This window comes from Martes martes, assembly GCF_963455335.1.
Source record: "Martes martes genome assembly, chromosome: 1".
In the NCBI taxonomy this organism is placed as follows: Eukaryota; Metazoa; Chordata; class Mammalia; order Carnivora; family Mustelidae; genus Martes; species Martes martes.
In genome coordinates, this window is record NC_137888.1 from 12247575 (window position 1) to 12274138 (window position 26564).

A 26564-nucleotide genomic window follows, 5' to 3' on the forward strand; every position below is an offset into this window, starting at 1 on the left:
GCACTGCCAGACCCACCGTCTTTCATAAGTTGTAATTTTGTCCTTCACTGGTGAGCTTTCTGTTCCCAGTGTGGTTTACGGAGTTGCGGTTTGGGTTTCCCTCACCTTGGTCAAGATAAACCTGCATGCTTCAGCGAGGTTTGGGGACATCTTACTAGGAAAGGAATTTGAGGTTCTTGGTGTTTTTACGAGGAGTTGCCACTCGAGCCTGTTTCTCTCCTCAGTTCTTGTTTCTGGTCACGTGGGGACGGGATAGTCACGGTCATGGTGACTGCGAGGCTTTTTCCTGGTCCCTGAGCAATCGTGCGGCTCTTGTCCTCACAGCTGGGCCGAAGCGCAGGCCCCGCCGTCCTGCAGCTCCTCCTGGACCTCCTCCGGCGCCTGATCGTCCACTGTGTGCAGTTGGATGCACAGAACCAGCAGAAATGCGAGGCCGCCCAGGCTGAATCCGACCTCTTTTTGGACATGGAGTGCATGGCCTCACTGGAGCTGGCCGGTGACAAGGTACCATTGCTGTCCTGCTGTGGGTCTTGTTAGCCTGTGCCTGTCGCATCTTGGACCCTGGCCCTCCCCCTCCTTCTGCCCCAGCATGAGGACATGTTCGCTGCAGATAAATAAGGACAGAGCATTGCAGATGAGACACTGTACCCCCGACCCTGACCCCTGACCCCTGCGCCCACAGAGAAGCACGGTATAACGTGGGCGTGCAACTTTCCAGTTGCCTTCCCTCCGAGCAGTTGCCCTCACACCGGGTGATGTGAGCATCTTGAGAAACTGGGAACATTCTTTGGAGCAGCCTCGGCCTGGTCGAACGAAGACTGGGCGGTGGGTGCGGCCAGCCCGGTAGCTCCAGAGCAGAAGCTCATGGCTTCTGGAGGCAGCCGCTCCCCTGCTGGGGACCTCCAGGCCGCTGCTGACGTCGGGCCAGGGTGCGTCTTTCTGTCATCACCCACCGTGTTCGCTGTTTCACTGGGCTCGGGAAGCAGCCGCGCTCTTCACGCCACACTCCTCACGGATGGCCTCGTCTGATCTCTTTGGTCGCTCCGTGGGCTAGGAATTGTGTTCCCCACGGCTGCTTAGAACGACTGGATCAGATTGTCCTGTTACCCGGCAGGGGCGCTCAGCCGCTTTCCGCTGGGTGGTCTGAACACAGCAGGGGTCAGAGCTGGTCCCCCGGGGGTCACTCAGGGCTCAGCTTCTACCCGCATGTGACCTTCAGTTCCCGCTCCTGGGCTCGCGCAGCTGCTTGATCCCCACCCGCCGTTCCCAGATGTGGGGTCTCTCCCGCACCGTGACCCCGCTGCTCCTGGGATGCCCAGGTCTCTCAGTCAGACTGTCATCGGAGGGCAGGGCCTCTGAGCAGGAACCAGGTGACTGGCCTTCAGCACGCTGGGCATTTCTGTGTAGCGCAGCCCTGTTGTATGGTTGATCCGTTTGTTCAGGCTGAATTCGCCAGCCCCCTGCCGGTGTGGGTGGGGCACCAGCCCCGTCTCCATTAGCTGTCACAGTCGCCCCGGGGCCTAAGGGGTGGTGCGGGTGGGATGCACTGCAGTCGGGATACAGCTTTGACTGGGCTTGGGTTGGGTGCTGTGGGATGGCCCTGAGAGGAGCATGAGAACTCGGGCTTGCGGGTGGAGGGGCTCAGGGATGCCGTTGTCCGCCCTCCATCCTACAGCCTGCTAGCCCTGGGCCGTGTGTGAGGTCTGTGCCTTGTCGCTGTATTTCAGACGCTGGAGGAGGTGCTCGTGGCCATCCTCAGACACCCCACGCTGGAGGGCTGGTTCCTGGCCCTGGAGCAACAGGCCATCCCTCCGCACGCCCTCAGCCCCGTCCTTGTGAAACTCCTGGCAGCCCACCTCAGCGCGGGGGCCCTGCAGCTGCTGCTGGCCAGCGCCCCAGTCCTCCAGCGCACTGGTCAGCGGGGCCTGCTCGCCAAGTACTCCGAGGCCGTCACTCAGAGCGTGTTGAAGGAGCTGCGACACAGGAGGACAGGCTCGGCTACGTCACCACCAAAGACCCTCCCGCAGCTGGAGGCCCTGCAGGGGCTGCATCCCTACATGGAGGGCGCCCAGCTCCGCGAGGTCACCCTGGCCCTGCTGAGCCTGCCTGAGGCCCAGCTGGTGGCCCGGCGGCCCCCGAAGTCTCCCGGGAAGGAGAGACTCCTGAACGCACTCGGCAAGACCCTGGTCCATCTGTTGGCCAGCAGCCCCCAGGACCAGCTGCAGAGCGGCGAGCTCCTTTGGGCCTCTGAGTTTGTGAGAGGCCTGGGGGCTCTGCTCCCCACGCTGGCTGTGGACGAGCTGGACGCCGTATTGCTGCACACCCTGCAGAGAGAGCCCGCGCTGGCCCCCGCCGTCGGGGTCGACGTGCTCGACTACTGCCTGGCCCGGCGGACGCAGGCGGCCCTCGGCATCGCCGCCCTGCTCCTGCCGCTGAGCTGCACCCACGTCCTGCGCTTCGAGCTGTGGTGCGCGCGGCCCGGCGCGGGGCTCTGCCTGCAGGAGCGCCTGGACGACTTCCTCCCGCTCCTCCACGCCTACCTCCGGGCCAGGACGCAGGGACGCTTCGCACGCCCGGCGGGAGGTACGGGAGCTGCGGGCTTCGGGCAGCCGGCGGTGCTAAGTCAGAGGGCCGTTTCTGACCTGGAATTTCCATGTTTGGGGTGTGGGCGAAGTTCTCTCTCCCCCCCAGACACTGACCCAGCTCTGGAGATGGAGAGAGAGGAGACGTTCGCACTCGCAGCCCCACATCTCAGCCTGTGGTGTGAGGTGCTGCCCCCACCCCCCCGTCCACCCTAGGTCCCCCCGCAGGAAGCCGGGGAGGGCTGGGTCGAGGAAAGTCAGCCCTGGGGCAAGGGAGGCATTCGGGGTGACCTCCCTTTGTCCTGTTCCTTTGTTCCCACCAGCAGTGGTGTCAGTGATGCTGAGTCGAGGCAGCTCGGGCCCAGCCCTCTTTCACCTGCAGGCCTTCAGGGCTGAGGCACTTTTTATTCACCTGAAATTTATTTATTTTTTTATTGTGTATATGAATGATTGTTTACTTACTGCTTTTCCTCAGGGTGTCATGACTTTGTAGCAGCAATGAGAGATGTTTTAAAAAGTAACAGAGCCTGCTTTTAGTCAGTGGTTCCTCTTTTTTTTTTTTAAGATTTATTTACTTGAGGGGCCGGTGGAGGGGTAACTAGTGGGAGGGGCAGAGAGAGCGGGAGAGAGAGAATGTCAAGCAGGCTCCACACAGAGCAGGGAGCCCGACATAGGGCTCGATCTCACAACCCGGGAGATCGTGACCTGAGCTGAAACCAACAGTTGGATGCTTACCCAACTGAGCCACCCAGGCGCCCCCTTCAGTCAGTATTCTTGGGGTACTTCTGACGTGCCTCTTCCGTTCCCATGCCTTTGAGGCATGAGTCCTGAGTGAGTCCACAACTTTGGTCCTGGGGTCCCATGCCCAGCTTGGAACTAGGCTTACGCTTAGGGCCCAGTGTCGGAGGGTTGACTGACGGAGGACCAGTGGCGTGCTGGGCAGCGTCTAACCAGCTGGCCTTTGCGTTTGCCAGTCTCCGTGGCATCCGTGCTTCTGCCCCGGCCAACCTCAAGCTACTAGCGTGGCCCCAGCCAGTCCCAAGTTCCTGAAAGTTAGCCGAGGGCTCTGTGAGCTGGTACATGCTGGTCCCGGACACAGCAGCATGTGACTGTTTCTCGTTTTTGTCTCTGCCTAGTGTCCTCTGCTGTCATTCCTGTCTTGAGGAAGGCCCTATGGAGACGGCTGCAGACCAGGCTTCTCAGTACAGAGGGGCCCCCAGCGTCCGGGCTGCATCAGGAGGTGCTGGCCCAGCTGGTCCCGTTTGCAAGAGCCAAGGACCTTGCTGTCCTCATGGACCATTTGCCCGACTTGCTGCAGACTCCAGGCAGGCACGAGAGGTAGGAAGGCTTGCGTCCCTGTCTCTGCTTCAGTTTTACCAGTAGTTTTTTTTTTTTTTTTTTTTTAAGATTTTATTTATTTGACAGAGATCATAAGTAAGCAGAGAGGCAGGCAGAGAGAGGAGGAAGCAGGCTCCCCGCTGAGCAGAGAGCCCAATGTGGGGCTCGATCCCAGGACCCTGGGATCATGACCTAAGCTGAAGGCAGAGGCTTTAACCCACTGAGCCACCCAGGTGCCCCATCCCAGTAGTTTTTATAAATTAGTGGAAAGTTGCCACACTGCTGTCATGCCCATCGATGAGAAGGCGCCTCCTCCAGGAAGTCTTCCGCCAGCCATCCTGCCTGGAGCACTCATCTCCGTGAGTGGATGGCTGGGTCTGATACCCTGAGAGCAGCAGTTCTCAACCTGGGGTGATTTTGTCCCCCTCCTGGGGACAGTTGGCCACGTCTGACATTTTTTATTATCACAACTCAGTGGGTGGGCAGTGGGGGCCGTTGTCGCTTCTGGCATCTAGAGGGTGGAGCAAGATGGCCAGGGCAGCCAGGGACTCCGGTGCTTGGGTGCTGTGCGCAGTGGGACTCAGGGCACCTGTCCCAGGTGGCCCACTGTAATGTGAGTGTCACGTAAGCTGGAGGCATTTAGGCCATGCCTCTGAGTCTGTGCCTTTTGTCCCCTGCTGCAGTTGGAGTGTGGCCGACTCTGTGTCGGCAGTGCTGGAGGGGTCGGCCGGAGAGCTGCGTGCCTGGAGGAGGGCTCTGTTGGAGTCCTGTGTGAGGTGGCTGATTGCGTCTTTCAGTGGGGGCCAGCACGACCACGATAGTGCCCGGGATCCGGAGAGGCAGATGCTGCTGAGGTTCGGTGAGCTGCTGGTAGGTGTCTTTCCTTTCCGTGGAGAGCCTGACTGCACTTTGAAGGGGAAGAGTGGGATAGACAGCAGAGTTCACGGCCGTGCTCCCAGAACTAGCGGGAGATGAGCAGGGCCGAGTCTGCGAGGCGAAGCGGCAGCTGGGGGAGGCCCCGGGACCGTGCACCGCCTTCTTCCAAGAACAGATGTGGGATTTTGTTAAGCACACTTAACTTCTACTGAAACGGTTTATGGGGTGGTTTTTTTTTTTTTCTTATTTAGTTTGTTAATAAGATGACTTACGTTAATTGGCTTTTGGTAGTTAAACGAACTTTACATTCCCCAGATGCACCTACTTGATGGCAATGTATTAGGTTTTTCCATGTTGTTGGGTTTGATGTGGTGTTATTTTATTAAGAATTTTTTCTTCTGTGTGCATGTGGGGTATCTATTTATGATTTCATTTTCTGGCAGTTCTTTGTCAGGTTTTAGGATCGGGTGACACAGCCCTCAGAATGAGTTAGGAAGTTTCATTCCAGGTTTTATATTTCCTGTGAGCATTTTTTTTTAAAATTTTTATTTAATTATTTTGACAGGCAGAGATCACAAGTAGGAAGAGAGGCAGGCAGAGAGAGAGAGGGAGAAGCAGGTCCCCCGCTGAGCAGAGAGCCCGACATGGGGCTCGATCCCAGAACCCTGGGATCAGGACCTGAGCCGAAGGCAGAGGCCTTAACCCACTGAGCCACCCAGGTGCCCCTTCCTGTGAGCATTTTGAAGCATTGCTTTCCCATCTTCTGGTGTACGTTGTTCTCGATAAGAAGTCTGTCATTCTTACCTTTGTTCCCCTCCCTTAGGATCTTTTTAGTAACGTTGTTTAAAGCAACGTGATTGTGATGTGCCTTCGAGTAGTTTTAAGATTCTTATGATTGGGGTTTCCGGGGCTTCTTGCCACTGTGAGTCTAGAGCTGTCATAAAATTTGGAAATAGTCAGCTCTTATTTTTGGTCATTATTCCCTTTTATTGAAGCATCCTTTTAAAAAGAATTATTTATTTTTTTGCACAGGAATAACATCTTGAAGCATATGAATTATTCCTCAGTCTATGATGTAAAATTACACTAAAACTCATAAGGTCTGTGACTTGTGTTTGAAGTCTGGACCCAAAATTTAAAAAATAATCCTCAGGAAAATAACCCCAGGTGACAGTTGTGTGGTAAATAGATTCATAGGTTATAGATCAAGCAGTTTGCTTACTTTGTATCAAGAGACTTCGTAACCCCCCATATCTCAGCCTTAATTCCTTGTTACAGGTTTGTGCAGTCAAGGTTTCTAGGAGCCCAAACATGGTAAAACGAGGGGGCCCCATGGAACAGCCCAGCCTGTATTGTGAAATACAGCCCCGTGTGTGTGTGTGTGTGTGTGTGTGTGTGTGTGTGTGTGTGAGAGAGAGAGAGAGAAAGAGAGAGAGAAATACAGGCTCTTAAGCGTGGGGCTTAGTGTTAACAAATGCACATAGACCTTGTGCCCACACTCCCGTCAGAGATTTTCATCATCCCACGAAGCTCCCTTCCCTCCAGAGCACCCAGCCCTCTGATTTAACTGGGCTCCGTATTTGGAGATTTTCTCTACCTCGGGGAATGTGAGCCAGCACCAGCCCTGCCCGTGGGGCAAAGGTCTTCCCCTGGGAAGAGGTGCCGTCCGGTACGTAAGCCATGTGTGGCTGGCCCTGTGTGTGACGTAGGCCATGAGCGCCTTCTCAAATGGTGGACAAAGGGAAAGGTAACATGGCTGTCAGGATTTTTTTCCTGCTATTTGGTGACCATAGACACACTAATGAAATGACAGAGCTACTCGAAGAAGCAATAAAACAGCTTAGAAAAAAATCCAACTGTGTGCTTTTGTGGATTGCTTAGGTCACCGTATTACGTGTTAGTGGGCGGCTCTAATTTAAGCTCTGTATTTTCAGTTTTCAATTAATTGGAGATGACCCCTGAATATTTCTTGCTTCTTTTATTCACAGGGTTCCCTTAATGAAGTTGATCCTGGTGATTGGCAGAAATTCGTGAAGACTGGACTCAAGTGAGTCTGTTTGCTCTGTCGGAATGGTTCAGTGCGGGCGTGAGCGTGCGACACCGAGCCCGTGGGGTGTCTCATCCGCACGGTGTCTGGGGCCCACGCATCGCTCCCGGTTCACAGATGACGGGGTGTGGGATGCCGGTGTGGCTGGACGAGTTGCCCACTGACATGGAGTTGGCTTCTGGAGATGATGACAGAGGAGGCCTTTAAAAAATGAAATAATTTTTAGAAACCAGAAGCGTGCAGAGATTACTACAGCAGCGCCCAGACTGAATAAGTGCCGACAGCTGCCTGTGTTTGTCCCGACCCTTCCTCCTCCCTCCCCTGAAAACGTCACTCTCCTGAGGTCAGGCTTTGTCACTGCCGTGGGTGTTTTCCTACCTTGGTTGCATGCCAGCCTGTCTCTAAGCAGTAATGACATTATTTTAGTTGGCTTCACTTTCTGTACAAATGTGTCTATCACCTTATGTGGTTTTTTTTTTTTTTTTTTTTTTTTTTGCACTGACGTGCTTTTGAGTTACCCGTGCTGATACATACAGATCTCAGCCCATTTGTTTTTGCTGCGGGGATGGGATCTAGTTCTGTCTTCAGCCCCGCCGGTGGACATCTTCCTCCCTCCCTTCAACCCTCCCATGCCCACAGTGAAGGCTCTGCGCCCCCTCGTGCCTCGTGCCAGGTTTTCTCAGGGAGGGGCACTCGCTGGTGGGGAGTGTGGACACAGCTTCGGTTTTACTAGATTTTTCACTTGCTGTCTACACTTTCCGAGCTCTCTCCTAGTGCCTGTTTTCCTCACATCCTCACTCACACTTGGTAGGGTCAGACTCTTCAGTTTCTAGCAGTCGGGTGGTCACGAAGCTTTCTCGTTGTGCCTCTGATTTTCTCTTCCCTGATGAGTCACCACGTTGAAACAGAAAAAAACTTTACTTTGTCCAAGGGGAGAGAAAGACGTGAAGGTGGGTCACAGATCGATGACCCCCAAGGATTACCATCATGAAATGGTGACATTTCTCTCAGGCTTTGGCTAATGTATATTTCTAGAATGCTCCCTGTGCGTTAAGTGATTCTTAACGTCAGTGAGTCCCACATGACAGAAAAGCTGCTTTGCTCGAGAGCAGGATGTTTTCATGCCTTCGGTGGGTTCTGAGGGATTTAAGACCGAGAAGGCCTCTGAAGCCCCGGCTGGGGTTTCCCAGTCGCTGGACATAAGGAGGGCGGCGGCCGTGGCAGGGCAGGCTGAGCAGCGAGTGGTCTTGGTTCAGGTGCATCGATTGTGCCTCCTGGCACTTCAGCTGAATAGGAGGTTGGTTTGGGGTTCACACTGCAGGAAAATAAACACACCCCGTCCCTGTTTTCAGAAATGCCCCCTGCCGTGCGTGGATGGCTAGGAGGGTGATCAAGCGAGTGTCCTACAGTGACCGTAGTGGGATCAGCATGGGTAGACGGGTGTGCACTGTAAAATTTTCATCTTTACGGTGTGTTAGAAATTTTTCTTCAGAAAATGCCGAGAAAAAAGTTTTTTTATTGTCTCCTCTATGAGGCTCTTCCCCTTATATGAAGCTCTCCGCCCCCCCCCACCCCCGATGCCTGCCTCCTAGATTTCGGTATCAGGACCACGCATTTTTGAAGGCCCTCCACGCTGCCATACAGCACCTGTATCTTCCGGAAAACCCCGTGTGTGCGAAGCTCATCCAGCTTCCAGTGGTCCACATGATGCTCACGCAGCACTCTCTGTTTTTGCCGACTCTGCTGAAATCTGAAGAGGAAAACCCGGACAATCAAGTAAAAGGTGACACCCCCCCCCCCCATTTCAGATACAGATTTTATTTCTTGATTTCGTGGCGCTCGCGGTGCACCAAGATTTAGCACCGATGCGTTTTCAGAGCTAAAGAAGCATTACCAGAATGGCATTAGGGTATTTTATTTCTCTCAAATCCAAGCTCAAGCCGTATTTCTTCTGACTTCGGGCCAAGCAGCAGATACAGACTTCTCTTCAAAGTCTGTTCTGGCTTCTAGAAGTCACGTTTCAGGTCTTAACGTCCATGTCACAAGCAAGTGTTAAAATCTGGGAATTAGTGGAAGTTCGGTGTGTGTCTGCCCTAAGAGAAGCTGTTTGGTTGTGTGAAATGCTTTAATCAGAAGATCGAAGCTTTCCTCAAGGGCAAAGAGTTCGAACGTCCCGATTGACAGTTCCCTGCCAGGAAGCTCTTGGAAAGGCCAGGTTCTGGAAGCTCTTCCCCAGTTCAGTAGGGTTTATTTTAGTGCCCGTGACCCCGCGTTTGGTGTAGGCTGCAGGAAAGGTCAGAAGAGATGGTCCGAAGTGTCCCATCCCCTTGAAGCCATGCTCTGCTTAGACAACATGAACGTGCTCAGGCCGGTAGAAGTCCCCATGGGTCGGTCTGCGACCACGGCTAACTGAAGAGAGCCGACCCGTGAGTTCCTGTAACGGGGGTAGGAAAAGCACAAAGGCCGCACCGTTTATTTTGGCAGAAGTAGAGCTGCAGAGAGTTTGCCAGCACAGTCTCAGAGGAGAATGCTTAAGCTCTAAAATCGTTGGCGGCTTAAAGTGTGGGAGGGGGAGGGAAGAGAGTGGTGGCAGCCTTGCCAAAGCCCTGGGGAGAGAGATGGCGGTGAAGATAGGCTTCTTTTAAGAAGGGAAAAAGAGGGGGGCGCCTGGGTGGCTCAGTGGGTTAAAGCCTCTGCCCTCAGCTCGGGTCATGATCCTTGGGTCCTGGGATCGAGCCCCGCATCGGGCTCTCTGCTCGGCGGGAAGCCTGCTTCCCTTCCTCTCTCTCTGCCTGCCTCTCTGCCTACTTGTGATCTCTGTCTGTCAAATAAATAAATAAAATCTAGAAAAAAAACTAAAAAAAAAAAAAAAAAAAAAAGGGAAAAAGAGGGACGAGGCTCAGGCTAGAGACTGATACTGTTCAGAGAAGGTATTTCAAGCATTTAAATGTCCCTGAGATGCTTCCTCCTCTACTTTTCTTCTGGTGCGCACATCCCCTTGCGCTGCTGTGCATTTCAGTCTTGTTTCCTTCCAGAAGCGCTGGTGGATCTGATGTCCGTGGTGGTGAAGATGTGTCCCTCTGTCTGTGAAAGCAGCCACTTTGCTGTGCTCCTTGGGGCCTATGGTGCCACTCTCAGCGTCCTGGGTAAGGGTGTGGGGCCTGGGTGGTATGGCCAGGGAGTGTGGGGACCAGGCAAGTGGTGTAGTACAGGGCGTGACCAGGGAGTGTGAGGGGACCAGGCAGGCCCTGTGACTGGGGAGTGTGAGGGGACCAGGCCGTGTGACCAGGGAGTATGAGGGGACCGGGCAGTGTGACTTGGGAGCACGAGACCAGGTGGTGTGACACAGTGGAAGGAGCATGTGAGGGGTTCAGCTTTCTAAATGGGCCTTGGTTTGACTTCTAGACCAGAAGATTTTACTTCTCCTCCGGGCGTATGAACAGAATGACCTCAGCCTCGTGAACTTCAGGTGAGGTTGGGCCTAGAGGGGTGAGCGGCCGCCTTTGAAGGCGCTGTCCTGAGACTGGGGGAGCATGTTCCGGACAGCAAGCTCCCCGGATTTTCTCTCGTACCTTTGTGGTTCTTGGGGAGAGGCTGGGATGGAAGGGGCTCCCCTCCGCCACACCCCGGCTCCCTGGCCTCACGCTCTCAGGATGGTCCGTGGCCATCCCTGGAGGAGCAGGCCCGAGTGAGGGGCCCGCGTGGAGCCTTGTGGGCGTTCGGCGGGCAGCTCTCACGCCAGCAAACCGGGCCCGCTCGACTGATGGATCCAGGAGGTCAGCTGCTTGCCCGCACCCCCCACCCCCCAGAGAACAGCCCCCTGAAGTAGCTAATTTATTTTGTGACTCGAATGACTCCTGCTGACCTGCGCAGAAGTGAGTGTGTGTTTGGAGTTCAGTTTAGAAGTCTTCGTTAAGTAGATGTTCATTGAGCGCTTGCTGTTTGACAAGGTGCTGGGCCCAGCGCTGTTGGGAACACCTAGAGGCGTAAGACACGGTCTTGCCGTGTCTGTCAAGGGGATCAGTGACTGTGAATGTGACTCTTCTTAATTGGCGCTTGGTGGCGTGACCCAGCTGTCGGGAGCACGTGACAGCACCGTCTCCCGAGTTGGGGTCAGGGAAAGCTTCGTGACCGGGTTGGCACTGGAGGGATTTGATGGACACGAGGGTCAGTGGAGGAGCCTGGGGACACCACGTGGAAGGACCAGGGTCACCACGGCTGGGAGTTGGGAAAGTCAGTACGTTTCTGGGAATGGTGAGCAGCTCAGCTTGTGTGCGTCACGAGATAAGTGGAGGGAAGAGGTGGCGGGAGGGCCAGACAGCCTGGTTGGTCAGGATTGGAAGGATCAGACTGAAATGCTCTCATTTCCATCCAGGAGTGAGACAGCTGACAGACCTTTGGGGGCAGAGAAGTGGTCCCCGTCAGAGCTGGGCTCTCACGGAGCACCTTCTGCCAGTGGGGAGGTGGGTGGGCGGTAGTGGGGAGAAAAGTAGGAGGAAGGGGAGGCGATCCCTGGGGCCGCTGCAGTGGGTGTTGGTGCGTAACAGGTTGAGGCATTTACATGGTGGACTCAAGGCAGCAGCGGCCAGAAGGCCGTTGGGTCAGGCCCGAGGGGCTCCGGGCCGCCTGTGACTCGGGATGGGTTTGAATCCGCAAGCATCATGGAGCAGCCAGGCCCAGCTGTGGCCGGGCAACTGGACTCTGGAGCCAGACTCCCCCTTGGCATTCCAGCTCTGCCACTGACCAGCTGGGCAAGTGGCCAGCTGAGCAACCTCCTTCATCCTCCCGGTATCTCTTCCCCTATTTGCAACATGGGGATAATAATGGTACCCACGTCATGGGGTTGTCCCACAGATACGATGGACCAGTAGAAGTGAAGAGCTTAGAGTAAGGGGCACGTTGTAAGCTCCGTGCAGGTGTCCTCCCCCCACACCATCACCCACCCCCATCACTGCTAGCCTCTCCGCCACCCACACCTCCCCCTTTGTTAGGGGGACTGGATGACAGCACACTCGTCCCATGCTCCAGACAGTGCCTGGCGTGTGCTGGCTGCTTGGCAAAGCTACCCTTGCTGGTCATCGTCCCCGTCGTGCATTCTGTCCCCGGGGGGTGCGGGCATGACCTGTCTTTGTCATCCCACCTGGCTCTAGAGTCCTGCTGTGGGGCCCCGCGGCGGTGGAGCATCACAAGACGTGCCGGAGCCTGGGCAAGTCACTGTGGCAACAGCCAAGCGTCGGGGACATCCTCCGCCTGCTGGATCGGGACCGCATGATGAAGACCATCCTCCACTTCCCCCAGAAGCGGAAGCTGCTGCCCCCCGAGGTGCGGGGCTGGGGGCAGAGCCAGCGGGGGGCACTCCCGGCAACAGTGGGTGCTTTACTGCTCGCCCTGCTGGGGGGTCCGTCAGCCCCCTCGGCTTCAGCATACTGTGAAACACACGCGCTGATTCTCTTATGGGTTGTTAACATCGCGTACCGTACAGTTCCAGCTGTACACGGAGGGACTGAGACAGGGCCCCTGTATACCTGTCACTCCGCTTCAGCCGTTATCGTCACTGGCCATGCTCGTGTCATTCATAACTGTCCCGTATCACCACCCCTGCCCCCACAAAAAGACTAGTTTTTGCAAAATGGGGATACAGATGCCAAACATCCCCAAAATAGCTGTTTTGTGTTAGAAGCTTTGTTTTCTTATGCTTTTGAATATTCAAAATCATTTAAACTTTAGATTAGTGGCTAAGCACTCATGTGTTTTTACGTTTATGAGACCAGACCTCACATTCCGTTTGTTTCGGGCTATCTTAGGCTGCAGAGGAACTGATCTTTAGAGACCGGAGCACAGTGGATCTGGATGGCCTTTATGACCCCTGCTTTCTCCTGCACCTCTTCAGCGAGCTCACCAGGCCGGGTGAGTGCGGCCTTCCGCGGGCCGGGGTGCGGGGCCGGACTGCATCAGCTTTCCCGTGGGGATGACTACCGTGGTAACGGAAGGTTTGTTACTCATCCTAGAGGATCTCCATCATCCTTCCTACCTTTTCATTCCAGAGATTTTTAGAAGAGTAACAGTGAATGTTTTGAATATACAGTGATTTAAAAAAAAAAAAAGAAAGAAAAAGAAAACAAAGCCGTTTATAATCTTCGATCCTGGGAGCTTCCTTTTATCCTTGCTGTTTTTCCTAATTCTCAACGGCAAGAGCCTTTTCTGAATTCCCACTAGATAGTGATCAGTTGCCACCAGGCTTTCTCTTTGAGAATGAGGGAGAGCCTGCCGAGGTTGGCTTTTTGTTGGGGTAAGTGTAATTTTGAAATTAAGTGCCGAGTAGCCGGTGGGCGGGAGTGTTTGTGAGCGAACGTAGGCAGGAGACAGGACGTGGGCCGCACACGTGCGCGGCGGGTCTATTGGTTTGTGGCGTTTTGTCGCCGATAGGCATGTCATGATACTTCACTGGTTTTCATTTGCATTTTCCTGATGGCTGATGGTGTCCAGCGTCTTGAGGTTCGTCGTCTCTCTGTATGTCCTCTTTATTGAAATGTCAGGGCGTATCTTTTGCCTATTTTCTAATGGGATCTTTTTTCGCGTTTTTTTCCCCATGAGGTTTGAGGGTTCTTTGTATATTCCAGATACTCATCCTTTGTTGGGTATGTGGTAGGCAAATATTTTCTCCCAGTCTGTAGCTTTTGTCATCCTCAGGACAGAGCCTTTCACCGAGCCCAAGTTTTTCATTTTGAGCAGGTCCCGTGGATCAGTTTCCCCTTTCGTGGATCACGCCTGTGCTGATGCTCGTGGCCGGGAGAGTCAGGAGCGGCTCGTGACAGCTCCTCGTGGGGCCTCCCCTGAGGAGGCCTCCGCTGGTGCTCAGTGAGGAGCAGGAGGGGCCTCTGGTACTGCCCCCCAGCCCCTTCTCGGCCTCCCCGACAGGCGCCACCCCAGCAGGGGACTTGGGATCCCGTCTCACAGCATGGCGGGCTCCACACCGCGCCTTCACTGGGGTGCGTGGGAGCAGGGCCGCAGCTTTCTCTGAGGTCTTCGGCTGGAGCAGAGCAGCTACTGTCCAAATTTTGTATTGCAAGGCTGCTTCTCTTCTAGCCTTTCATCTAGAGCCTAGAGAGAGCAGCCTTTTGTTCAGGCTTTGTCGGTACCTGTTGGTTTTCTGGGCCGCTGGCTTCTTTAGCTCAGAGTCTGGGACACCAGGGGCAGAAAGAAAACACGGGGAGCTCACCTGAGGCCCCCCAGCTGGTCAGCTTCCTTTCCACCTTTCATGGTGGTCTTACATCTGTCCAGGACTTTTCATTTGTGCTTACTGCTAGAAATAGAGAAACTGTGTCCACTCCATCTTCCCAGAGTTACGCATCTAATTTAAGTGATTTTTAACATTAGCTGATATATTCACAAGTTCAAAATTTAGGTGGTACCAGAGGGTCTGCGCTGAAACTCTCTTCCCACCCAACCTCTGGCCTCTGTTTCCTCCCGGCGGGCACATGTTAGCTGCTCGTCGCAAGTGCTCCTGGGCCCAGCTTACTCCTTCGTGGCCTGTCACGGCTGCAGTCAGGCCTACACGGAGGGCACCCAGGGGCGGGTGTGGAGAATGGGGCAAGGCCTAAATTCTGTGGGTCTGCCCATTGGTGTGACTGGTGTGATGCCTCCAGGACTCCCAGACTCCTTCCTGCTGAACTTAATTTAGCTGCACTGGGACACCATGTCCTTATTCATGCTGTCTTGTTCCTTTTCAACTACAGTTGTCTTTTTCTTTTTTTGAGGCTTTATTTTTAATTAACACGTAAGGTATTATTTGTTTCAGGGGTACAGGTCTGTGATTCATCAGTCTTACACAACTCACAGCACTCACCATAGCACATACCCTCCCCAGTGTCCATCACCCAGCCCCCCCATCCCTCCCACCTGCCTCCCCTCCAGCAACCCTCAGTTTGTTTCCTGAGGTTAAGAGTCTCTGTCTCCCTTTCTGATTTCAACTTGTTTCATTTTTTCCTCCCTTCCCCTGTGATCCTCTGCATAATTTCTCAAATTTCTCATATCAGAGAAATCATATAATTGTCTTTTTCCAATTGATTAATTTCATTTAGCATAATAGCCCCTAGTTCCATCCATATCCTTGCAAATGGCACGTTTTCACATTTTTGATGGCTACATAGTATTACATTGTGTGTGTGTGTGTGTGTGTGTGTGTGTGTGTGTGTACACCACATTCTCTTTATCCATTCATCTGTTGGTGGACACCTGGGCTCTTTCCACAGTTTGGCTATTGTGGACGTTGCTGCTATAAACATTCGGGTGCATGGGCCCCTTTGGATCCCTGCATTTGTATCTTTAGGTAAATACCCAGTAGTGTGATTGCTGGGTCATAGGATAGCTCTATTTTCAACTTTTTAAGGAACCTCCATGCTGTTTTTCAGAGTGGAAAACTGCACACCAGCAGTGTAGGGGGGTTCCCCTTTCTCTGCATCCTCGCCAACACCTTGTTTTCTGACTTGTTAATTTTAGCAATTCTGACTGGTGTGAGGCGGTATCTCATTGTGGTTTTGATATATATTTCCCTGATGCCAAGTGATGTGGATCACTTTCTCATGTGTCTGTTGGCCATCTGGAGGCCTTCTTGGCAGAAATGTCTGTTCATGTCTTCTGCCCATTTTTTGATTGGATTATTTGTTCTTTGGGTGTTGAGTTTGATGAGTTCTTTATAGATTTTGGATACTAGCCCTTTATCTGATATGTCATTTGTGAATATCTTCTCCCACTGTGTCAGTTGTCTTTCGGTTTTGTTGACTGTTTCCTCTGCTGTGCAGAAGCGTTTTGATCTTGATGAAGTCCCAGTAGTTCATTTTTGCCCTTGCTGCCCTTGCCATTGGCGATGTGTCTAGGAAGAACTTGCTGTCGCTGAGGTCAGAGAGGTTGCTGCCCGTGTTCTCAAGGATTTTAATGGATTCCTGTCTCACATTGAGGTCTTTCATCCATTTTGAATCTATCTGTGTGTGTGGTGTGAGGAGATGGTCCAGTGTCATTCTTCCACCCATGGCTGTCCCATTTTCCCAGCACCATTTGTTGTCCTTTTATGCTCCAGCGCTCCTATGTGTGAACAGACATGCTGGTCCCCCACCGCTGCCTTTCCTAACCCTGACAGGGTTGGGTCTCCTTGGGGCTTCCTCACTGGTGGCCCTTGGGGTTGCTGTGGTCCCCCGGCCTCCATGAGCACAGTGTTCTGTGGCTGAGCTAGGTCTTATTTTTTTTTTTAAAGATTTTATTTATTTATTTGACACAGAGAGGTCACAAGGAGGCAGAGAGGCAGGCAGAGAGAGAGGAGGAAGCAGGCTCCCTGCTGAGCAGAGAGCCCAATGCGGGGCTCGATCCCAGGACCCTGGAATCATGACTGGAGCCGAAGGCAGAGGCTTTAACCCACTGAGCCACCCAGGCACCCCTGAGCTAGGTCTTATTTGCTGGAGAGCAGGGGCATTTCAGGCCTGCATCCGGTCACTGCCACGGCGGGCAGAGATCTTCACTGTTCCCGGAGACTCCCTGGTAGCCTAACAGAGAAACTGGGACCAGCATGCGGCCCGGACTCTCTCCTGCTTCCCCCTGCCTTCAGCCCTGGCGAGGTCTGTTTCTCATCCAGCACAAAAATAGATTTTCCAGAGTCTGAAAACATGAGGTAACTTGAGTGGATTATAACAAATCACTTAGTCTGTTGCTCAGGCTCTTAAGAGAGCTTTTAAGAGACAGAAGGCAAAGGCTTGGAAAAACACTAATAAAAAAATACTAAAATTAGGACACAGTGTTGTTCTCAGGATCTTGCATACTGCCCTTTTTTGGGTGGGGAGGAGAGTGTCTGGGAGGCCTTTTGTGAAGAGAGGTAACTTGTAAATGGTCTTTGAAGTTAGGGAAATCGCCATATACAGCCTGTTTTAAGTTTTATAGACATAATACACGCAGGAAAATTTGCAAAGCATATCCACCTTAAAAAGGATTTGTGGTAGCTTAAATTACCAATTACACTAAAATCATTCACAGCAAAGTAGAAAATTTTTAAAAGCAGGGAGGTGAATACAGATGTAAATACGAAAGTTAAAAGGGAAAAAAAAAACAGACAAGAAAAACTAGGTCATTAAATTTTGCTCAGGAATACTTGTCATCCAGAACAAAAAGTGGAAGCATAATGTTTTAAACAAATGTTGTTGTCTTATGGAAGGAAGCATACCAGTTTGTAGGGAGAGAGAAATTTCTAGCAGTAAAATGGTAAGTTGAACAGAACAGAAATCTGTGAACAGCATATGGCCAGTGTAGGCTAGGTTTATTGTTATTGAATTAAACCATGAATTTATTTTTCATGTTATTTTTAACATGTATTTTTCTTTTTGCTTCCGCCCTTGGTGGAAAAGTGAGCATGAAGAATGTCTTGAGCGAACTCTTACTGAAGCGGGGTAAATAGAAATGACCACGAATCATGCATATATGGTAGGAGTTTGGGTGAAACCACCAGCTGGATCAAGGAGCAGCACGTAGTGGGCGCCCCTTTCTAGGTGGTGCCCCTCCCTGTCCAGCAGGAGCCAGGACCCTGTATTTGAACTGTATTGTTAACAACCCTGTGTTGCTAACATCTTGTAATCCTCAGGGTGCTTGGGTGGCTCAGTCGTTGGGCGTGTCTGCCTTTGGCTTGGGCCATGGTCCCAGGGTCCTGGGATTGAGCCCTGCATCGGGCTCCCTGCTCAGCGGGAAGCCTGCTTCTCCTTCTCCCACTCCCCCTGCTTGTGTTCCCTCTCTCACTGTGTCTCTCTCTGTCAAATAAATACACAAAAATCTTAAAAAAAAAAAAAATCTTGAACGCCTCAATTGGGCAGATAATTGGTTTTTAAGTGTGGCTGCCAGACTCCAGAGAAACTCTGGTCTCATTGCTCCATTACAGCCTTTGCTGCAACTGGGAACCTGTTTTCTTAACCTTACTGCTTCCCTCCTCCCGAGTCCTTGGCTGAGAATCGGGGTCAGCCAGGGCTGTTAGCAATGGCAGTGACAAATGCTTTTTCCACAGCGAGTTCTTGTCCTCAGCAGAACTGGATGGCTATCTGCAGCTCATCGTGCACGTACGTCACAGAATGGAGAGGCCGGTGTGCAGCTCTGCGAGCCTCGTCCCCAGATCACGGGGATACAGGCCCCGTGGACTTCTCAGTCCCCTGCCACGCCGCCCCCGAGGAAGGGGTAGAGGAGGGGGTGGGAGGAGGAGCTTCTTGTGCTCTGGGGCACAGTTGTACTAACCGCTGAAGCCCCATGAAACGTGGGGGGCTTTTTATTTTAATCCTTGATCGTTGTGCTGGTTCGGCCATTTCAATCAGAAGATGTGTTATCAGAAGGCCAAATTGCTATTTATGAGGTTCCTGAAACAGAGAGTAGTGTTTATATCCATGTTTTGATAGCCTGTTACACTTTCCGCACCCCAGGGCGTCTCTTTTCCTGAAGGGTGACAAAGCCAAGACTTCAGAGAATAGCACGTGATCACACACATAAAATTGACTTTTCCTCAGGGACACGTGGAAAATCCACTTGTCCTGGAGAATGTCAGTGATTACTAAAAATACCCTAGTCAGCTGAGTACTAGCTGTTTTTAGCGAGTGTAATATTAAATGTTTAGACTGTTCTCTTTCCCAAATATATTCTATTTATGTGTGTTTGGTGTATAGGTATGTAGGTGTATCTTAACACATCTCATCTTTTCCAAAACAGCGTTATCCCACAGTTGGATGCTTTTCTAAAGCTTTAGGGTTTTTCCCCCTTTTCATCAAAAGCAGTCACTTGTTAGAAATGCGGAAATTTAGTCTGTATACTGTTGGAGCCCAAGATTATTCTTTTTTCATCCTTTTAATTTGCATCTGGATATTAAAAATGGTATTTCTGTTGATAGACGTATTTGGGTTTTGCCTTTTTAAAATCCAGTCTGGCCATCTCTCTCTTTTAATTGGAATGTGTACACCATTTACGTTTAATGTGATTATTGATCTGATTCTGGTTTTATTTTCTTTGTTGGTTTTTAGCTACAGTGCACGTGTGTGTTGCTTTAGGGTTTATCGTGCTCACCTTTAATGTATCACAGTTCGCCTCCACCTCATGGATAGTAGAAGCCCCTTACAGTGGTATCGATCCGTTTCTGCCCCTTCTGGCTCTGTGTGCTGTGCTTACCAGATATTTTACTGCTGTATGTTGTAAAACTCACAATATGTTGTTTTTGCTTCGAATTGTCAGTTACCTTTTAAGGAGATTTAAACAGCTTATATTCACTGTCTTACAGTTACCGTTTCTGGTTCTGGTAATTCCTCTGTGTAGACCCAGATTTCCATCTTCTGTCATTTTCCTTCTGCCTCAAATACTTCCTTTAAGAATTCTTGTAGTTCCCATCTGCCGATCAGTTCTTTCAGTTCTTTTGTAGAAAAAAGAGCTTAACTTTTGAACGGTTTTCACAGGCTATAAAATCCTAGGATGACAGGTTTTTTTTTCCCCCCCTCTTACTGTACTTGAAAGATGTTGCCGCTTGATTTTGGATTGCAGTGTTTCTAACAAGAAATTTACTGTTCGGGGCCAGCATGACTGTGGGTTGAGCATCCGACTCTTGATCTCAGCTCAGCTCTTGATCCAGGGTCATGAGTTCAAGCCCTGCATTGGGCTCCACACTGGGCATGGAGTCTACTTAAGAAAGAAAGAAAAGGAAAGAAGGAAGGAAGAGGGGAAGGAAGGAAAAAAAGAGAGAGAAAGAAAGGGAGGGAGGAAGGAAGGAAGGAAAAGAAATCTACCGTTGTTCTTACTTTTGTGTCTCTGTATGTTGTGTGATTGCTCTGCAGATATCTTTTTATCATTGGTTTCAAGCAGTTTAATTAGAATGTGCTTTAGTGTAATTTTCTTTTATGTTTCTTGTATTTGGGGTGTTCATTGAGCTTCTTGGCTCTGTAGGTTTATAGTTCTCGTCAAATTTGGAAAAGTTTTGGCTATTATTTCTTGAAACTTTTCGGGGACTCTAATTACACATATATTAGCCTGCTGGAAAATTGTCCCACAGCTCCATGATGTTCTGTTCCCGGTTTCAATTTTTTTTTTCTCTTTGTGTTTCAATTTGGATCATTTCTGTTGGTATCTTAGAGTTCACTAACCTCTTTGTCTATAATGTCTAATCTGCTAATAATCCCTTCCAGTGCATTTTTCATCTCAGACATTTTTAATTTTCACCTCTGGAAACTTGGTTTGAGTTCTTATATCTTCTGTGTGTCCATCTAACATGCTCAGTGTTACCTCTAGCTTCTCGAACATGTAGAATGCAGTTGTAGTAGTTACAACAACTACAACAGTAGTTCTGTTACCTTTGTCATATCTGAGTCCTTTTCACAGGGTGGATTTTCCTCTTCTGGTGGGCTATATTCGTGCTTGTTTGAATGTCTGGTAATTTTTTATTGTAAACCAGACATGGTGAATTTTATCTTGTTTGATCCTGAATATTTTTATATTCCTGTGAATGTTCTTGAGCTTTGCTCTAGGACACATTTGAGCTTCTTAGAAATGGTCTGGTCCCTCCAGTCTTGCTTTGAATCTCTTGTTAGGTGGCACCAAAGCAGCGTTTTAGTCGGGGGCAAGCTTCGCCCCCCAGCTGACATTAAATCGTTCAAACAGTCTCCCTTTTCCCTGTGAACTGGGAGGATTTTGCCCTGGCTCGTGGGGATGGGAACTGTTTCCAGGCAGGCACGAGCCTGGGGTTGTCGCTGTTCCTCAGCCTCGGCCAGCTTCCTCATACACTCTTGCCGAGTGGCACTCTGGGAGTGGAGCTCTCTTTCCCGGGACTCTCCTGTGTGAATTCTGGCCACCTTGGCCTCCCAGCTGGGCGCTCTTGTCTGCACAACTCAGCATTCTCTCGTCTCTGCCTGGATTTGTCCTCCCTGGGCCTTGGCGTAGAAATCTCCAGGCTTCGAGCTGAGATGATCTTGTTTTCTTTCCTGGAGATCACGGTCATTTGTTGCCTCAGGTCCAATGTCTTGAAAAACCTTGTTTCATTTCTAGTTTTTAGTCATTTCTGAACAGGTAATTCAGGTTTCTGCCACTGTCTCGGGTGCAAGTGGAAATCCTGGTTATTCCTTGATAAACATGGAGAAAGAGGAAGGGAACCATGTGCGTGCGTCTGTGCCCCCATCAGTCACCCTTCCGGGGAGATGCTGGTGGAAGGTCTAGGGAGCTCTGCCGCTTCCGAGGGACAAGGACACTTTATGGTGTAAAGGGATTTCTGCGCTCGTGGGCGGCCACCCATTTGGAGACTATTCTGTGTTTGTGGAGCTGTTGGAATTCTAGAGAAGTAGCTGATTATTGCGATTTTTCTTCTTATTGTTGATTCTCAGGTTTTTTTAATTGCCAGAATTACCTTTTAAAGGTCTAACGTTAGGAAGAGAAGAAAAAGAGGGCTTGACTTTTTAAAAACACTGGTGGCATTTCTTTAATCGATAGTACATTCCAAGATGACACGCTGGGAGTCGTCACTTGCGTTGGTTTGTGTTGGGTTCCTGATTTTACAGGAACACCAGCTCCCCAGTCCCTCAGTCTGTAGAGCGTCTACGTGGGTGATTGCCGTGACCAGACCTGCCACTTAGTCGTTTTTAAACACAGTGACCTGTCCCTGCTCTAAGGTTTTTCTTCAATTTTTATCTTACAATTTGTGACAGTATTTATGTTTTTAAAAGCCTTAGATCTTTATTAAAGAGGATTTTAAATGTCCTGAATTTTGTTATTGGTAATCAGGCCCTTTAAGGCGTGGTCAGGTGGGTCCCTTTGTATATCTGACCTTCTCTCTTGGTCACGTCATTTCCTGAAGTGGTTGTAGGTTTTTACTAAAACTGATGGGTCAGGGACACCTGGGTGGCTCGGTCAGTTGAGCATCTGCTCAGGTCTCGATCACAGGAACCTGGGATGGAATCCCGCGTCAGGCTCTCTGCTCAGTGGGGAGACTGCTTCTCCCTCTCCCTGCCATTCAACCCTGCTTGTGCTGTCTCTCTGTATCCCTCTGTCAAATAGTCAATAAAATCTTTAAAATAAAAAAAAATTATTGGGCCAGGTCAGACAGGTTTGCCCTGGCTAAACTTTCCACCTTCCTTGCCTCTCATATTTTCCTTAGTGCTGTTTGTGGCTAGGAATTCAGAAGCTATGGGCTGAACAAGGTTGAAACAGGGAGTTGGTTTTCTCGGCCAGCTCCCCAGCCGTGTTCCCCAGGCCTCCAGCCTGCTGGGATCTCGTGTCTCAGGTCTAAATGGCACCTCATCCTTCTCTGGCTCGTTGAGTATTTGTGAGAAGTCATGAAATAATCCCGATTGGGATTGACAAGCATTTTAGAAGCTGCAAGTAGGGGTTATTGCCGTGCAGGGGAAGATAGGCTTTAATCCAACTTCAGCAGAAGTTAAAGGGAGCTGGAGAGAGACTTACATTTCTTGAATCTCCCACTCATAGCTGATGTTGGCAAGAGGAGACTTAATTCCCCATGTTACACAAGCATCGTGATCGTTCCGTATGTGTGTGTTCATTGCTAATGTTGGCAAAATGCAAAAGGAAATTTAATTCTCCATGTTACACAAGCATCATGATCATTCCGTGTGTGTGTATTTAATGCTGTATTTTACTTCCATAGAATTTGTGGTGGATTGTCGAAAATTTTTGGATTCCAATGCTCTGGGCCTAACTGTCGCGGCCCTCAGCAGCTACGACCCCCAGATGCGGGCTGCGGCCTACTACGTGCTGGCGGCCTACTACTCGCAGCTGGAGGGGGCGAGGTTCCGAGAGCAGTCCCAGGTGAGTGGGGCTGAGGGTCCTGGCGGACCTCCGGAGCTGGCTTTCTGCTGGGTCTGGTAGCAGCATTTCTGGGGAACATAGAAGCGTGTTGGAAGGAGACTGCCGACAAAGAACCAAGGTCCATTCCCTGGTAGGGAGTGGTGCTGGAGGTTACCTGTGGTTCTCAACCCTCACGGAGACTGAGAAGGCTCTCCCCTTCCTAACACTTCTTGTGTGTAGGTGGGCAAAGCAGTTCAGTTTCTTTGGTCTGAACTCAGTGGTTAAGGCGGCTGTTACCCAGAACACACCGAGCCCCAGAAGCCTGGGCTCCAAGGTGGCAGGGAACAGGAGGAGCCTCGCTTTTCCCCTCTGCCCTTGGGCACGTGCCCGGCTCCTCGAGGGAGCGAGCAGGAACATTGCCATTCCAAGCGTCATCTCTGGTGGCCCCTGGGATGGGAAGAGTAGGCCGCCCGGCAGAGCTGTAGTTTCAGCTGCACAAGACAAGGCTGGTCACAGTTCTGAAAATTCTTGTCTTTTTTCTCCCCTTCTTCTGTGTTCTTGGTTTTAAGCTACTCTACCTGCTGGATGTAGTCCGGAATGGGATCCGAACTCAGAACATGAGACTCACCTTTACCTTGACTCTCTTCATTGCCAAAGCAGCCTCGCAGATTTTGAAACCAGGTACCACCGCATGTCCGCATGTCGGCATTAATCCCGCCGGCGTGATCTGCCACACGTGTGAATAAGGCCATGTCTGGCTCATGCCGTGCTCATGACAGTGAGCCGCGTGCGTGTCCACAGGCACGGGCAGTGAGTAAAGCGTGGCTGTGAGGAAACTCTTTCCGGGCGCTGGGGCTGAGATCAGAAAGAAGTCCAGTGAGGAAGCCCAGTGCAGAGCAGTGTGTGTGGAGGGCGTGGGATGTGTCCTCGCATTCGCTGTGGGCGTGGGACGCCACAGGACACGCCTGTCATGGCACCTGCCCCCCGGGGCTGCTGTGAGGGGGCATGGGGGTCCTGTTCCTGCAGGGTACCTGACGCAGGGAGTCTGTCCCACAGCAGCTGTGGGTCTGTCCATTCAAGTGAGAGTCTGCACAGCTTGTGGGTCCTGAGCTAGAAGGTGTTTGGCCTGGAAGCCGTCACCATGCAGGTGCCGGCCTGGGTCCGAGAACACATGGCTCCTTGTGCGGTGGCCACGGGCACCACTGCCAAGGTAGCCTGAGGACAGGTGTTGGCTGTGTTGGGGCCACAGGGTTCTGTGTCATGTGGTCTCGTTCAGATGCAGAAGCAGCCCCCCCCATCCAAGGCCCCCCATGTCAGATAGCCTGTCCAGGGTCCCGCAGGCCCTCTCCAGTCGCTTGCTGTTAGAATTCAGATCTAGTTTCCATCTTCTCCGTATAGTTTTTATTTTATGGTTTTTCTTTTAGAAATTACAGGAGGAGAGACAGTAATCAGTCATTTGTAGACTCTAAAGAAAGAGGCACTTCTGAGAAACTATCCTAGCAGAGGCCATGGTGATTGGTCCGGCCTGTGCCATCTCAGACCAATGTCAGGGTCGGGAGTACAGGCAGCAGTGGTCACGGGGTGGCCTCTGAGGATCCAGGCAGTCAGGACAGGTCAGAGGCAGTGATCAGAGGGTCGGAGGCAGCAGGGGGAGGAGGCGTGTGTCCACATCGGCCTCATTGCATCCCAGAGTGACCCGGGGGCGTCTGAGGCTCCCGTGCTGGGACACTGCCCTTCAGCTAGAGGCCAGTCAGGGTGGGTGCCAGCCCCCCTCTGCATCCCAGCCGATTGGAGCTCATGCGGTGGGCTGCTGGCGGGGGCGGGGCAACACCCTCCGTGGTTTCCGAACCGTGTGCAGCCTGGAGCCGGGTGTCTTCTTGCTGCAGTCGGGTCTTCGAGAACTGAGAATCGGAATAAGGATGCAAAAACTCCGTGGGGCGTACGGATTTCTGACCCCCAGCTCCTGCTCCCCAACTCCAGTGGAGTGTGGGGGTCCTGCCGGGGCCTGCTCTGAGCGACTGTCTGCCTTTGTTCTCAGAGGACCACATGTACTTGAAGATCAATAAGTTCCTGCTGTCGCACGAGTACTTGAATATGAGCAAAGTTCCGGGCTTCTACCAGTTCTTCTACAGCTCAGACGTGGAGGTGAGGCTTCTGGAGTCCCCGAGGGCCCGCGGAGACTCCTCCATTGGATCATGAGCCCCTGCTGTCATTCCAGTACTCTCCCCCGGGTGCTGTTGGCGGCCGGCAGCCCAGTTGCGCAGTGTTGGAGCAAGACAGTCAGGAAAGCGAAAGATCACGCAGGCTCACTTATAAAAACGCTTTTCATGCCATGTGTTAATTCTTCGGTGGCTTCTCACACGTTCAGAACCGTCCTTCAGAGGCCTAAGTTTTATGACATTCTCATTCTCTGTCCTCGGTGAAGGGCCGGGGTCAGTATTAAATGTGCTTTTGTAGACTGTCTGCGTGAGTCGATGCAGGGCAGTGTTTGAACTTGGCCTGAAGAAACCGAGTCAAATCCTGAGGCTCTTTAACGACACAGCCAACAACAGACCAACGTTTTTGCGGCTGTGGCTGTGGCTGTGCTGCCGGCACTCGGGAGTGGTGGGGTCTGCAGGGGCCTCGGGTCACAGGGCTTCTACGTCTGGAACGACAGTCTCCTGCTTGCCTGGGTTACAGCAAAAGACAGAACGGGAATGGCTGTTCGAGATCCTTCGGCAGGGGATGCGGGACAGGCACTGCTACGAGCTCTGTGCCCGGCGAGGCGTCTTCCACATCGTCCTGTCCTTCTTCAACAGCCCGCTGTGTGACGACGAGGCCCAGGTAGGCGGCTCCCAGTCTGTCTGAGCGCAGCAGGGCTTCTCAAGGCGGTTTGGGGGAGTGGTTTGGAGAGAGAGAATGAATGGGAAGGGGCAGAGGGGGATAGAGAGAGAATCTCAAGCAGACCCCATGCTCAGCACGGAGCTGGATGGGGGACTCGATCTCACGACCTTGAGATCGTGACCTGAACCGAAACCAAGAGTCAGACGCTGAGCCAGCCAGGGCTGCCCCCTTTTCCTGAAGGTTTTATTTGCAAGTGAAATCCGTGCGAATTCTAATCCCAGCCTGGACATGACCGACCTACTAATATGACATTAAGCTGACTTTCCATGAGGGAAAATGAGATCCCACGAGTGCTTTTCATGTAGAGGCTGTGGGCCGGCACTCACTACCACCCGTCCTCGGGTGACGTGCTGTTTGTTGTGGCCTCTTCACTGTGGCTTGGCCTGCTAGTAGAGCTACCCAGTAACTGTGAGCCTTTGGAGCCACCAGAATGTCACTAAATGCACAGAAGCTGTAGATTCCCAAAACTCAGCTAGGAAACAAGCGTTGGAGTCAAAACCAACAGTGTCAGAGCCAACGAGGGAATGCCCTCGACCAAGAGCTCGTGTTTGAGTGTTCTAAAGGCCAAGGGTGGCTGGAAGGAGTAACTAGGTGAAGCCACGGTATTTGGATTAATTTCTAGCCCCGTCAGCTTTTGTGTCTGATGATGTATAAAATGTGGGTAAATGTGAGCAGGTCAGAAGAGAGAAACACGTTGGAAAAAACTGAATTTGGATATGGTAGTTTTTTATTTTTTATGGCATGGGAGAACTCTAAAACGCCCAATTCACCGTTCAAGGGACAGTCCCGTTTTTCTGTCTGCCTTTCCAGGTGGTAAAACCGAAGGGTCAAAATGGGCCACTAGCTGTTTTTCTGGACAAAGAGTGGGTCCGTGTTCTCTCCCAGCCTCACATCTGGGCCATGTGGTTTCTGAGCCACAACTTGAGGCCCGTGGGTTGTTGGTTCCTTAGGATGGGCTCGCAGGCGTGGGCTCCCCCGGGGTGGGCAGTGGCTGTGGAGTCTATGTGTCTGGCCAGCATCACCACCACACTCCCAGACTTAGCCAGGCAAGC

The 26564-nt window shown here is 51.7% G+C and overlaps 1 protein-coding gene across 2 annotated transcripts in view; it reads left to right on the top strand.

Moving 5' to 3' along the window:
- The window catches only part of URB1 (URB1 ribosome biogenesis homolog), a 68270-nt gene that overhangs the window by 36822 nt on the left and 4884 nt on the right, over nt 1–26564 (top strand). For both annotated transcript variants that reach the window (XM_080824333.1, XM_080824334.1), the window contains 14 exons: nt 325–504; nt 1728–2583; nt 3719–3920; nt 4604–4790; nt 6785–6843; nt 8436–8626; nt 9879–9989; nt 10249–10312; nt 11994–12165; nt 12648–12750; nt 22490–22650; nt 23199–23310; nt 24668–24774; nt 25309–25452. In XM_080824333.1, coding sequence (XP_080680459.1) covers nt 325–504; nt 1728–2583; nt 3719–3920; nt 4604–4790; nt 6785–6843; nt 8436–8626; nt 9879–9989; nt 10249–10312; nt 11994–12165; nt 12648–12750; nt 22490–22650; nt 23199–23310; nt 24668–24774; nt 25309–25452 — 2649 coding nt within the window. The remainder of the gene's footprint in view (nt 1–324; nt 505–1727; nt 2584–3718; nt 3921–4603; nt 4791–6784; nt 6844–8435; nt 8627–9878; nt 9990–10248; nt 10313–11993; nt 12166–12647; nt 12751–22489; nt 22651–23198; nt 23311–24667; nt 24775–25308; nt 25453–26564) is intronic.